Here is a 13,039-nt window from a genome sequence, read left to right as displayed (position 1 = left end):
ATGATCGGACGGACCGAAGATGGTTCGGTAGCACCGAAGAGTTCGGACGATCCGAAGTAAGTTCGGTGGATCCGATCATGAGGTGTCAAGAGTTGATCGACACGTCAGTTTACATGCAAGTTCGGATGATCCGAAGTGTAGGTTCGGTGGATCCGATCATGAGGTGTCAAGAACCGATGGACACGTGGGAGTTCGGACGTTCCGAAGTGGGTTCGGTGGATCCGAACATAGCCTATAAATAGTGCTCGGATTTCCTCATTTTGTATTGTAAATTCTTGAGTTGTGTCTCATATTTGAGAGGTTTGGAAGGTTTCTAGGGTTAGTTGTCGGTCGAGCGATAGCCAAGAGCTGCCAGGATTGGTAGCGTAGCGACGCCTGAGTTACGAGGCAATCGACATCAAAGGGCTGTCGACGGACGAAGGTAAACCCTAAACTTTTGGTAGTACTAGGGAGTACTGGTTTTGCTAGTCGAGCATGGTAGTATTGTTCATTGGGTATGCTTTTGATGCGTAGGCTTGTTCTAGACCTGATTAGCGGTGTTGCGTAAGGCTAGGCTTGCTGTGATAGAGGTACGAAAGTACTATCCGAGATATCCTGGTTGAGTATACATTCATATATGTGTTGCATGATTATTTGCTGCATTGTTATATGTCATATGATGCATGCTATTATGTCACGCTTTATGATGCATGTTGCATTTCATGTTGAGCCGTATCTCCTTCGAGATAGCCTTTACTGTTGAGCTGTATCTCTTTCGAGATAAGCTATATCTTGTGGGGCCGCTCAGCCCTGTCTTGTCTTGTGGACGCATGGACACCGAGAGTACACAGTGGCCGACGGGTCGGGAGGGCTTCGGTGATCCGGGACATTTTAGGTCCACGTCTGTTCTTGTAGTGGATGCAGTGACCCAGAGGAGTACCGCGCGGCACTATCCACTTGGCGCCTCTAGACTGAGCATTTTGAGATCCTTTGTTACTCCTGTTTCTTGACTACCCTGGTATCATATCATAGCATGTGCATTTCATATAGGTTTGTATACTCATGCTTTTGTACTGGGCGTTCTTATCGCTCACGTCCTCGGTTTTGTTTATTCTTGGACACCCCATTCCCTCGGGGCAGGCCTCAGGTTGGACAGCTCAGGAGGAGGAGGAGAAGGACGTTGAGTAGCCGGTTGGTTTAGTTATTCGGTACTTGTTTATTTCGATATGGTTGTACCGTATATTTCATTTAGTTTGAGTTGTCCTGGATTTTCGATTGGGTTGTATAACTATTATCGTTGGCCATATTTTCCGCTGTTATCTCTGATTATTATTAATTAAGTTAATCGCATGCTTAGTTCTTGATTAGTAGGTGATTCTGGAACGGGTCACTACACTCTATCTTCTGCTCCTCGGTGCACTGGAATGCACGGAAACAACTCTCCATGCGCTCCAACCAATCCTTAGCATCATCGGGAGTCTCACCACCAACTAAAGGCTTAGGCCCCATCTGAATGAAACGGTGCATATCAAAACGCCTAGGACCATCCCGACGATGACGATGTTCACGATGACGCCTACGATCGTCCTGGTCACCCCAATGACCTACACTCCCCTGACTACTCTCATCACCAAAGTGGTCAGCCATCGCTACAAGATAGAATGGGGAAAATGGTAAAATGGTCAACGAAAATCCCAAAACAGAAATCTATATCCCAAAATCGTAAGCATGCTCTGATACCATAAATGTAGTGACACGTTCCAGAATCACCTACTAAGCATGTAATTAACCTAACTAATAATAATAAGAGATAATTGCGGAAACGGTCAACAAACGATAGTTATACAACCCAATCGAAGTCCAGAACAACTCAAATTAAAAGTAAAAGTATACGGTACAACCTTATCGAAACAAAACAGTACTGAAGAACTAAATCGACCGGCTACTCAACGTCCTCCTCAACCTCCTCCTGAGCCATCCAACCTGAGGCCTGCCCCGTGGGAATGGGGTGTCCAAGATAAACAAAACCGAGGACGTGAGCGATAAGAACGCCCAGTACAAAAGCATGAGTATACAAGCCTATATGAAATGCACATGCTATGATATGATACCAGGGTAGTCAAGAAACAGGAGTAACAAAGGATCTCAATATGCTCAGTCTAGAGGCGCCAAGTGGATAGTGCCGCGCGGTACTTCTCTGGGTCACTGCATCCACTACAAGAACAGACGTGGACCTAAAATGTCCCGGATCACCGAAGCCCTCCGGACCCGTCGGCCACTGTGTACTCTCGGTGTCCATGCGTCCACAAGACAGGACAGGGCTGAGCGGCCCCACAAGATATAGCTTATCTCGAAAGAGATACAGCTCAACAATAAAGGCTATCTCGAAGGAGATACGGCTCAACATGAAATGCAACATGCATCATAAAGCGTGACATAATAGCATGCATCATATGACATATATCAATGCACCACATAATCATGCAACACATATAAGAATGTATACTCGACCAGGATATCTCGGATAGTACTTTCGTACCTCTATCACAGCAAGCCTAGCCTTATGCAAACACCGCTAATCAGGTCTAGAACAAGCCTACGCATCAAAAGCATACCCAATGAACAATACTACCATGCTCGACTAGCAAAACCAGTACTCTCCAGTACTACCAAAGGTTTAGGGTTTACCTTCGTCCGTCGACAGCCCTTTGATGTCGATTGCCTCATAACTCAGGCGTCGCTACGCTACCAATCCTGGCAGCTCTTGGCTATCGCTCGACCGACAACTAACCCTAGAAACTTTCCAAACCTCTCAAATATGAGACACAACTCAAGAATTTTTGCAATGCAAAATGAGGAAATCCGAGCACTATTTATAGGCTATGTTCGGATCCACCGAACCCACTTCGGAACGTCCGAACTCCCACGTGTCCATCGGCTCTTGACACCTCATGATCGGATCCACCGAACCTACACTTCGGATCATCCGAACTTGCATGTAAACTGACGTGTCGATCAACTCTTGACACCTCATGGTCGGATCCACCGAACCTACACTTCGGATCATCCGAACTCTTCGGTGCTACCGAACCATCTTCGGTCCGTCCGATCATGACCTCGGTCAAAATTACACATTAAACCTTCTTAATCACCATTAATCCGTTAATTACCCAATTTTGGAATTCGGGCTACTACAGGAATATTGAGTGTATTGGTGTATACACTTGTGGTAATATTTCTTTCGGTTATAAAAGTTGCAGTGCTCCGTGGACGTAGCCTATATTGGGTGAACCACGTAAATCTGTGTTCTTGTTGATTATTTTATTCCGTATTTTTTGGTGATATTATCATTGTGATCGGTATCGCTTCGGCGTAATTTTCCAACAACGAGAATGTGTCATATATACTTCATAGGGAAAAAGATATGTCTTAGAGAATATGTTGGTTACGTTGGAGGAGTTTGGGAAATAAATAGTGAAGACGGGGAATATCACATCTATGTTTCTATACCTCTTCCTCAAATATTCAGTCTTATGTCTCAGGATCAGAATTTGTCAACAAATTAATGTGGTAGGTGGTAGACACAATATCTATTGTGGTCGATGCATTTGTCAAAATTGTGGGGCAAAGTTGATGAAGAAGAAGACGCTGTTTCACGTGTCATGTGTTTTCATATGGATGAGAAGTTCTATAAATAGATCTTACACACCTCATTTCTTAGCATCTCGTCCTTAATTCTCTTTTCTCTCATTTTATAGAATTTGAGTACTTTAGTTTTATAATCTTTGAAGAGATGTTTGTTCTTTTGTATTAAAATAATGTGTTCTTTTTGGAAACACACTGAGATGTTGTAAATCACAAAATATTATAATGGAAATCGTTTAATCTTATTTGTGGTTTTGACCATAATAATTTTTAGTGGTTTTTCACTTAAATCTCGATGTCTTATTCTTTATTTTCATATTTATATATATCAAGATGCCGCATCTAGGACCACCAAGTGGTACCAGAGCATTGATTTAAAATTTCGAGTACACTTTGTGGTTACTGTCTTGACTGATCTTCCACATCAGAAAGATTTTTTGAGATTTTTATTAAGACAGAATTATTTTTTCTAGTATACTAAGTTGTTATTAGGGGTGCAAACGAACCGAATCGAGCCGAATAATAGTAAAAAAGTCAGGCTCGAATTCGGCTCGAAATAGGTATATTCGAGTTCGAGCTCGATTCGAAGTTCGATAATTTCAAATATTTGGGCTCGAGCTCGGCTCGAAATGAAGTTCAAGTTCGAGTTCGGCTCGAAATATTCGAATATATTCGTGAACTATTCGAATTATTGCTCGGATATTAAGGTTTGAAAGCTCGAAATATTCGAAATGTATATATATATATATATATATATATATATATATATTAATAAAATATTAAGGCTCGTGAACTATTCGCGAGCTATCGAACAAAATAATTTGGGCTCGAGTTCGGCTCGAAAAAAAGTTCGAACGTGTTCGAGTTCGGCTCAAATTCGATAAGTTCAAATACGAATCGAATATTTATCGAGCCGGCTCGAAAAACTCGCGAACATGTTCGGTTCGTTTGCAGCCCTAGTTGTTATAGACATAATGTCGGGAAGGTGCAAGATAGAAAGTTCAATGGGAAAATAAATAATGAAGCAATTTTAAGAAAGAAGAATTTTTTGGCGGCTATTGGAAGTAGACCGAGGGAAATCACGAATGATGATAAGTGCAACGAGATGGACTGCGACTTTAGTCGGAGCCATATGCATGGTAGACCACAATCGAGAAGTGAGAAGAAAATTTTTACTGCTTTAAATGTAACGGTAAATGATATTTCAAAAAAGAGTGTACAAGTAATGAGAAAAGATCTCAAGAAAATGTGGTCAGTACCTCATACGGTGGTGAAATTTTATCAGCAAAGCAGCAATGATTGTAGAGGATAGACAAAAATTTTGTGACACATGGATTATTGATTCAGGAACGACATGACACATGACATCTCATAGAGAATGGTTAGATCGGTATGAACAAGTCTTAGGAAGATCTGTATTCATGGAAAATGATCATGCATTAGAAATCACTGGAGTTGGTACTATCAAAATAAAAATATTTGATTGTACTGTTTGCACTATATAGGAGCTACGAGATGTGAAGGGACTGACGAAAAATCTTTTATCCTTGGGGCAATTGAATGATATCGGGTGCAAAAACCGTATCGAGAACGAGATAATGAAAAATATGAAGGGCGCGCTTGTGGTTATGAAGGCAAAAAAAAATTGTTACAAATTTGTATGTACTTTAGGGAGGAATACACAAAGTTATAGAACTAGTTGTTGCATCAATTGGTTATGGAATAGAATTAACATTGTTATAGTATAAGAAGCTCGGACATATGTCAGAACAAAGGTTAAAATTCTCTCAAAATGAAAGCAGATGTTGGGGCTTACAAAATATAAACCCTTTTATGAGAATTGTGTTACCACTAAAAAAACATATTAAAGTTTGGTACTTCTACTACCAAAAGAAAAATCATTTGAAGTTGATCCATTCTGATGTTTAGCAAGCACTGTTATATCCCTAAGAAGAGCGAGATACTTTGTCTTATTCATTGATGATTTCTCTAAGAGATGTTTGATATATCAAATCAAGAAGAAATAAGATCTTTTCAAGTCTTCAAAGATTTCAAAAGCGCATATTGAACTAAATTTTGAAAAAAAAAATCTAGTGTTTGAGGACTAACAATGGGAAAAAATATACCAATGACGAATTTGATGTATTTTGTCAATATGAAGACATCAAAAGACAGTTCATGATTGCTTTACCACCTCAAGAGAATGGAGTAACGGAGCTGATGAGCATGACTTTATTGGACAAAAGAAGAACCATGTTGAAGACAGCGGGTCTAGCCAAGTCATTTTGAGTAGAAGCAGTCAAGTCTGTTTGTTATATTATCAATCGTTCTTCTTAAGTGGCGATTGATTTGAAGACTCTTATGAAGATATGGACTGGGAAGCCGATTGATTATTCTCATTTGCATACATTTGAAAATCCAATGTATGTTCTGTATAATTATAAAGAAAAATAAAAGTTGGATTCTAAATCTAGAAAGTGTATCTTCTTGGATTATGCTAATTGAGTAAATGGGTTTTTCTGGTGGACAGTATCGTCAGAATGGATGTTATCTTCGAGGAAAATAAAGTAAAATGAGACAAATGCTCACTGAATTCAGAAACCACTATAACTCAAGTGAAAATAAAATAGAAAAAGATCAAATTTCTTGTGAAATAGTACCGGACCAATTATATTTTTTAGTATGTAATAATTATGTTTAAAATCCCAAATTATTAAATGAAATGAAAACTTAATATTTTCACATTTATCTATGTAACATCATCTCAATATAGTTAGAATATACAATAAAATTATCAACACAGACATCAGCATGAGATGATGTTACCAACTTCATCTGACCAACTTTCTCACACAATTGAAGTAATCTAAGAGACCAGTTCTTGTGTTTATTTTCAAGATCAAGTGTAAGAAATATCACAAAGCAGATTTATTTTGACAATTTCACTGGAAAACTCACTCACTCACTCACTCACTCAATAAATATAATATACTTTTTATAAGTATAAATAGTATAGCAATAATCACATTTCTAGTTATTGCTAACATATTTTCACAAAACAGAGTCAATGTGTTCTCAATCTCACGTTGTTCCAGTCGAACGACTAATTTAATATGTTTTAAATTAATTAATTAATTACAAATTATCGAGTTAAGTTATTAATAACTGTTTTTTTAAAATAATAATTAAAAAAAAAAGAAATTTACATAACATACCCCCACGTTTACAGAAATAGCGACCACGTGCGTATCCAAGAATAACGGTTGCGCGACGTGGCAACTCTCTATCCGTCCACGTCATCGTGCCAAGTCACGCAAACCTAGGAGTTTCCGAACAACTCCTCCAGGGCAAAATCGGTCAAATCACTCAAACCTCACCCGAAACAAACCGTTTTTTTTTTCCTTTGTCAAAACCTTTGCAATATAAGACCGCTGCATTCCACCATTCTTGCCGTATTTTTCTGGCCATTTTACGTTCTCCATTCCTTTTCTTCTTCACAGCCAAAAACACAAAAAAAGGGCAGAAGAAAAACCTTCGTAAATCAGATCTTGGTCAGAGTTTTCCTCTACGGATCTGATCATCATTTCCTCTCCTCAAGACGTCATTCGACGACGAAAAGATGGCGAAAATCAGCAACGGCATCATCACGGGCCTCAACGTCGTGACCCTTCTGCTGGCATTGTCCGCCATTGGGTTCTCCCTCTACTTCCACGTGAACTCGGAGTCGGCGTGCCAAAGGATCCTCAAGATGCCCCTCCTCCTGCTCGGGATCGCCTTGCTTGTTGTCTCGGTGTCGGGTCTGTTGGGATCGTGCTGCCGCATCTCCGTGTTCATGTGGTTTTATCTGTTGGTGTTGTTCTTGCTCATCGTCGGGCTCATAGTGTTCACGATCTTCACGATCATCGTGACGAACAAAGGCGTCGGGAGAGTGCTTTCGAACAGAGGTGTGGGGGATCACAAGCTTGGAGATTATTCGAGGTGGATGCAGAAGTACGTGATTAATGCAGAGAACTGGGATGAGATCAAGAGTTGCTTGGTTGGCGTGAGATTGTGCCAAAGCATTGAGGCTGGCAAAGAAGAGGAGTTTTACAGACAACATTTGACTCCTATTCAGGTTTTAATTGTTATATATATATGTTTGATTCATATCTGTACAAGTTTGTTTTCGAAAAGAAAAATTGGGTAAGAATTTTTGAAATTTTAATATGTTAATTAGAAGCAGAAGAAATTTATGAAATACGTAATACTGATAGATTTTATAAACATTCGTTGTGAATCTTGTGTTACAAAAATGAGCGAGATGTGCCAGTAAATTTCAAAAATAAAACGAGCATTTTGAAAAATTATGCGTGAAATTTAAATATTTTTTTCTTTGATTGAACTTCGAACTTTCCTTATGATCCTGTTGCTTTTAGGCTTATGATTCTCACTAATATATAAATATATAATTCTTCATGATGATGTTAATTGTCAACATTGATTACCAGTCTGGTTGCTGCAAGCCACCGAATTACTGTGGCTTCCAGTTCCAGAATGCCACATTCTGGACCGTGCCGAAAGCCGGTCCAGCGCAACCTGACCCTGATTGCAAGGCGTGGAGCAATGTCCAGACCCAGCTCTGCTTCGACTGCGAGTCATGCAAAGGAGCCGTTCTGGAAAACATCAAGAGGGAATGGAGGTTGTTGGCGATCATCAATGTTTGTATGCTCGTTTTCGTCACCATGGTTTACTCCGTCGGTTGCTGTGCTCTCAGAAACAACAAATCCAATGGAGGATACTGGAAGCATAGGCCAGGTCCTTGATCGGATGTATAAGAATTTGCATTAGGTTTTTATCAAGTACAGACACCCTATGTTTGATGTGAAATAGTATGCACCAACTATTCGTAGCTAATTCTGTTGTTATTTATGTATTAACGAATGATGACCATTTGTTGTTGCATGACTTAAGAATTTATGTTTTATGAAGCACATGAAGCCTGGTTTATCTTCTTGTTATATAGGAATATTTTACCTTTTTTTATGTTTTCCACTTTGAATGTTGGATTGCGTTTATCTGCCCCAAATTCGTGTTTTTCCAAAAAACCCAGAATTACCCATTGATGAAGTGGACACAAATTTTTTATTGATGAAATGCAACGTAAAATGTAAATCACATTGGAATAGCATTTGCATTTCAGGGCGACTATCGCAATTCGCAATCTTAATCATATAGCTAGTACCAAAGCATCAAAACATTCTACAAGAATCTTTTGCAATTTCTACACACCACCAGCATCGGCATAGTTTCATTTCAGAAACGTACAGGCTAAAAACAAGAAAATATACACTACCAGCGATGTTAGAAGTTCAAGCGTCCAAGTCGGCTGCAACAAAGATGATGGAATGAGCGGAATCACTAAAGAACCACTAATCCAACCCACTACAAGAGCTCCAAATCTGAAATTCAGTTAAAAATTCTCATCAAGTAAGAGAGCTACAGGTTGCATAAGATAAAGTAAGGGGACGTGAAGTTTTTGCCACACGTAACTCACCCAAAAATGGCAGCTCTAGGCAAGCTTTTGCTCTTGTCATTGAGGAAGTATATGCAGGCGGCCAAAGATAATGCGACCTGAAATTGAAAATAAGTTTGTATTTGATACATGAAGTACAGACTTTTCAAAACAGCGTTGCAATCTTCTTTATAACAAAAGAAAGTTGCATCAACAATAGCATGAAGTCAATTGTTAAATCTTTCAAATGGTCAGATATTGTAAGCCATGAGGCAAAGACTGATAATTCATACAATTTTCAAATATCAGTTGGGGTTTATACTACAGGAATGAAGAGATGTAGATAAGCAATAAGAGACCACCCTATGATAGTCATTAAGTTGAAATACGTATAAAAGAAGCATCAAGAGAAGCTATGGCTAGTGTCTAAAAAAAGGATTTTTCCTAGATATACTGAAGTGATTTAAAATACGTATCACATAGTAATAACTAACATTATGTCAGATAATACTGTTGGAGATCACATATTTCCTATTAAGATACAGTGTGATACCAGAGGAGTTGAGAAGAAGTGAGACTTGTGAAGATGGACATTGGGTGGAAGTGCTTTAAGCATCTCATGCACTGCCAATTTTAGTCATACTAGAAATCAATTGAGTGATTAATGGAGTCCTACTATCTGAATGTATGATAAATACCATCTCAAATTTGTGAATGAAATTTCATTGGAAGGTAAATATCAAAAGTAATACTTTTACAGAATGAGATTAGATTACAAGATATAATGCAAATTTTGCAATCGACTAAGACCTCAAAAACTCATTAATAAAACCTTCCAACAAACTAGCTCTAACATTTAAGATTATCTTCAGATCATGCCAGTTAAAACCAGGTGACAGAAATTAAGTACTGACTTTGTGAACAAAACACAAAAGTAAAACAGACCTGGAAAGCAGGTCCAGCTTCAGCTGAGTTCATCACACTCCAGCATGCCATGAATGAAAACAGGAACAACCTTCTTAAAATGATTACAGAAGGAGGAACCTCCACAAAACTGAGTAAGTTCTTAACCCAGGGTGGAGATTCTTCGACCTTCTTCTTTAGCTGGGTCTTTAAGTTGATCTTGGTTTTTTTCCTATTCTTGAAGCTGGTCATCAGCAGTTTCTCGAATGCAGCTTCAACTGATTCTACACTTCTCTCATGACCAGCATATTGGTCCAACAAAAAGTTCCGTGCACTCCAAATTTCTTCCTCAGATGCATCAACAGGTATACCAAGGCGTTTATAAGGATTCCAAATATTCATTCGAGAAAATCTCAAAATGTTTCCTACGGTGATTCCCAAAAAAAAAGGCATAAAAAAGTCTTAATAAATGTGAGACAAGATACCTCATATATTTGCAATGTCCAAAAGAATAAGAAAAATCATAGTTTCACCATAATCATGGGTTCCAGCTCCACCCCAATACAACTATAGCACTACCATGCATTTTATACCTAAAACTAAAAACTACATACAAGTCAATGGAATAAGAGTCAAACGGTGTCCTCGTAAACCATTCCACTTCAAAAAATAAAACTTAAATGACAAAAAACAGATGCCACTTCAGGATATAATTTATTTGGGTCAGCATTACACATGTCATCAACATTATAGCCTAACTGAACGCTCCAAAATTTGCCTAAGAACATGATAAGTATGTACGCATAAAAACATCATGATATAACTCAATGTCGCGAACATCCTTATACCTCCGACTAACAGCTAAAAAATGGAATTAGGTGTCACCCCCGGCTTCGTGAAAAATGACAACAGTTCTTCTCATTAAAGACATTTACCTCCATACGACGCATCTAATGAGCATCTAGGGCCCCTAAAGATCAAGCAACATGGCTCAATTTTCTTCGAATTACCCCATATCGAGCTGCACAACGAAACAAAGAGTCGGTGAACAAAATAACTAGAAAATTGTCCACAATTGACAAAATACAAAATCAAACACCAGCTTACAGCCGTTGGCCGAGGAAAGGAGAGGAAATTAAGGTAGGGTTCGAAAGAAGAGCAGAAGCCATTAGCTTAGCTCTTGCTTCGTATTCAATTGAATCGAAACAAAACCTCAACAACTGAATCAAAGGTTTCTGAATTCGTGAATTTTGGGGATAATCGTTCGTGGAAGCCGCCCACCTCCAAATCCGTCCGGTTATATGGACGCTGAAGGAGAGGAGGATACAAATTTCAATTAAGGAACTATTTCTTGTTTTCGTGTTGGCTTAATTGCAAATTTGCCCCTCCATTTAATACCAGTTGTCATTTTACTACATGTAATTTTTTTTAGCGACAAGATTCGTTATGATTGGTCTTCAATCCGAGAACTCGTCCAAATTTGACGTCACATAGTATTCACAACTCATAAAATGATGAGCAGATCTCTCGTGAAACGATTTCACGAATTTTTATCTGTGAGACGGCTCAACTCTATCGATATTCACAACTCAGCATAAAAAATAATAATTTTTAATAGATAACCCAAATAAGATATTTATCTCGCAAAATACGACCCGTGAGAGCGTCTCATACAATTTTTTGCCTAAAATGATTATAAAATTTTCTATTTTGCTAATAATTAATCTCGAATATGAGAACTCATCCAAAATTTGACGTCCCATACTAGGAGAGGAAAAATAATAATCGATTTAAAAAAAAAATACAGAAAAAATTCATAATTTTTTTTAAAAAAAGTTACAAACACATCCGATATATTTGTCGTCAACCATTTTACTACATGTAACAGAAGTATATATTTGAGTTTAAAAAAAAAACAAATTGATTTAAATAGATATTCAACTCAACAATTAGTTACTTAATTGAAAAAAAAATATATGTCATCGAGTTGTGTATGTACTTAGACCAGAATTTTAATATGATATAAAAATTTATTGAAAATAACTAATATATTAAATAAATAAGAGAATATTAATAAAAAATTAGAGAAAATAATGTTAAATATAGATATTTAATTACATATTTGTGATGAATGACAAAGAAAATATAACATTTATATTTGGGACAGAAGAGTGATTGATTACAAACAAATAAAAGGTTTTTATGTCATTCATCATCTCTTTTTGAAAGCAATGTCAATTTTTTTATTTTGTTTTAAATCGAATTTTTATTAGGTTTTTAGTTTTTATGATATGATAAAATTTATATCGACTTTATTATTTATTACTGAGATATATTTTTATTTTGTAAAAAATTAATCGTAAATTTTTTGTTGTCAAATTATTGAAATGAATAATGGATACAAAATACTGGGGAGAAAGGAATTTTTTTTCCAAAAAATGTATTATAATTTAGTTATTTTGTTTGAAAATGTCAGAGAGCTAATTCATGATGAAGATTGTATTCAAGTACCATCTTCCCTTCAATGATCATCAAAATTATGGTTTCTATTTGGAGCCATTTCTTTCTGCTCAGCCAGAGCTAGTACTACATGAACCTGCTAGGATTTAAGCTTATGCATTGCCAGTGCCTAGGATACTCTCAACTGCCAACGACGGTCAATAATGTTAGTTGTGTCGTATCGGTTGAATAAAATATCAAGGAGTTGTATATATAGACTTGAACGGTAACGTACCGTACTTATTACTACTTAAAATTTGCGGAAGAATTAAAAATTCTTAAATAAATCATGAACATCCAAAGTTTGATAAAATAAAATGTACGTCTCAAAAATCTATTGCAACGAAGGATCTAAAAATTTAAGTTTGACAAAAGTATTTGAACATTTTCCCAAAACTAAAAATTTGGGCGGTCCTCGGGTCTATCCTCCTGCTTAGTCCAAGCCTGCCCCTTGGTCACCACCCCTAGTCTCCTCATAATCATCCTCACCTGCATTGATCAAGTCTAGTGAGTCTAAATACT

General features: G+C 37.5%; 2 protein-coding genes across 2 annotated transcripts; one reads left to right on the top strand and one right to left on the bottom strand.

The window, feature by feature from the left end:
• The first annotated feature begins 7,084 nt into the window (after window positions 1-7,084).
• Window positions 7,085-8,585, top strand: LOC140803909 (tetraspanin-8-like). The gene is made up of 2 exons (XM_073159751.1): window positions 7,085-7,738; window positions 8,112-8,585. The coding sequence occupies exons 1-2, from the start codon at window positions 7,244-7,246 to the stop codon at window positions 8,424-8,426; spliced, it is 810 nt and encodes a 269-aa protein (XP_073015852.1). The 5' UTR covers window positions 7,085-7,243; the 3' UTR covers window positions 8,427-8,585.
• Window positions 8,586-8,813: 228 nt separating this feature from the next.
• On the bottom strand, window positions 8,814-11,378 carry LOC140803321 (protein CHAPERONE-LIKE PROTEIN OF POR1, chloroplastic). The gene is made up of 5 exons (XM_073159156.1): window positions 11,126-11,378; window positions 10,954-11,039; window positions 10,061-10,443; window positions 9,158-9,234; window positions 8,814-9,062 (listed from the first exon to the last, which is right to left on the bottom strand). Exons 1-5 carry the CDS (start codon window positions 11,185-11,187, stop codon window positions 8,912-8,914), a joined length of 759 nt encoding a protein of 252 aa, XP_073015257.1. The 5' UTR covers window positions 11,188-11,378; the 3' UTR covers window positions 8,814-8,911.
• Window positions 11,379-13,039: the final 1,661 nt, after the last annotated feature.

The sequence above is a fragment of the Primulina eburnea genome, chromosome 10 (assembly GCF_022965805.1).
Source record: "Primulina eburnea isolate SZY01 chromosome 10, ASM2296580v1, whole genome shotgun sequence".
NCBI lineage: Eukaryota > Viridiplantae > Streptophyta > Magnoliopsida > Lamiales > Gesneriaceae > Primulina > Primulina eburnea.
The sequence above is the reverse complement of the archived record's forward strand: the minus strand, read 5'-3'. Positions and strand labels throughout refer to the sequence as shown.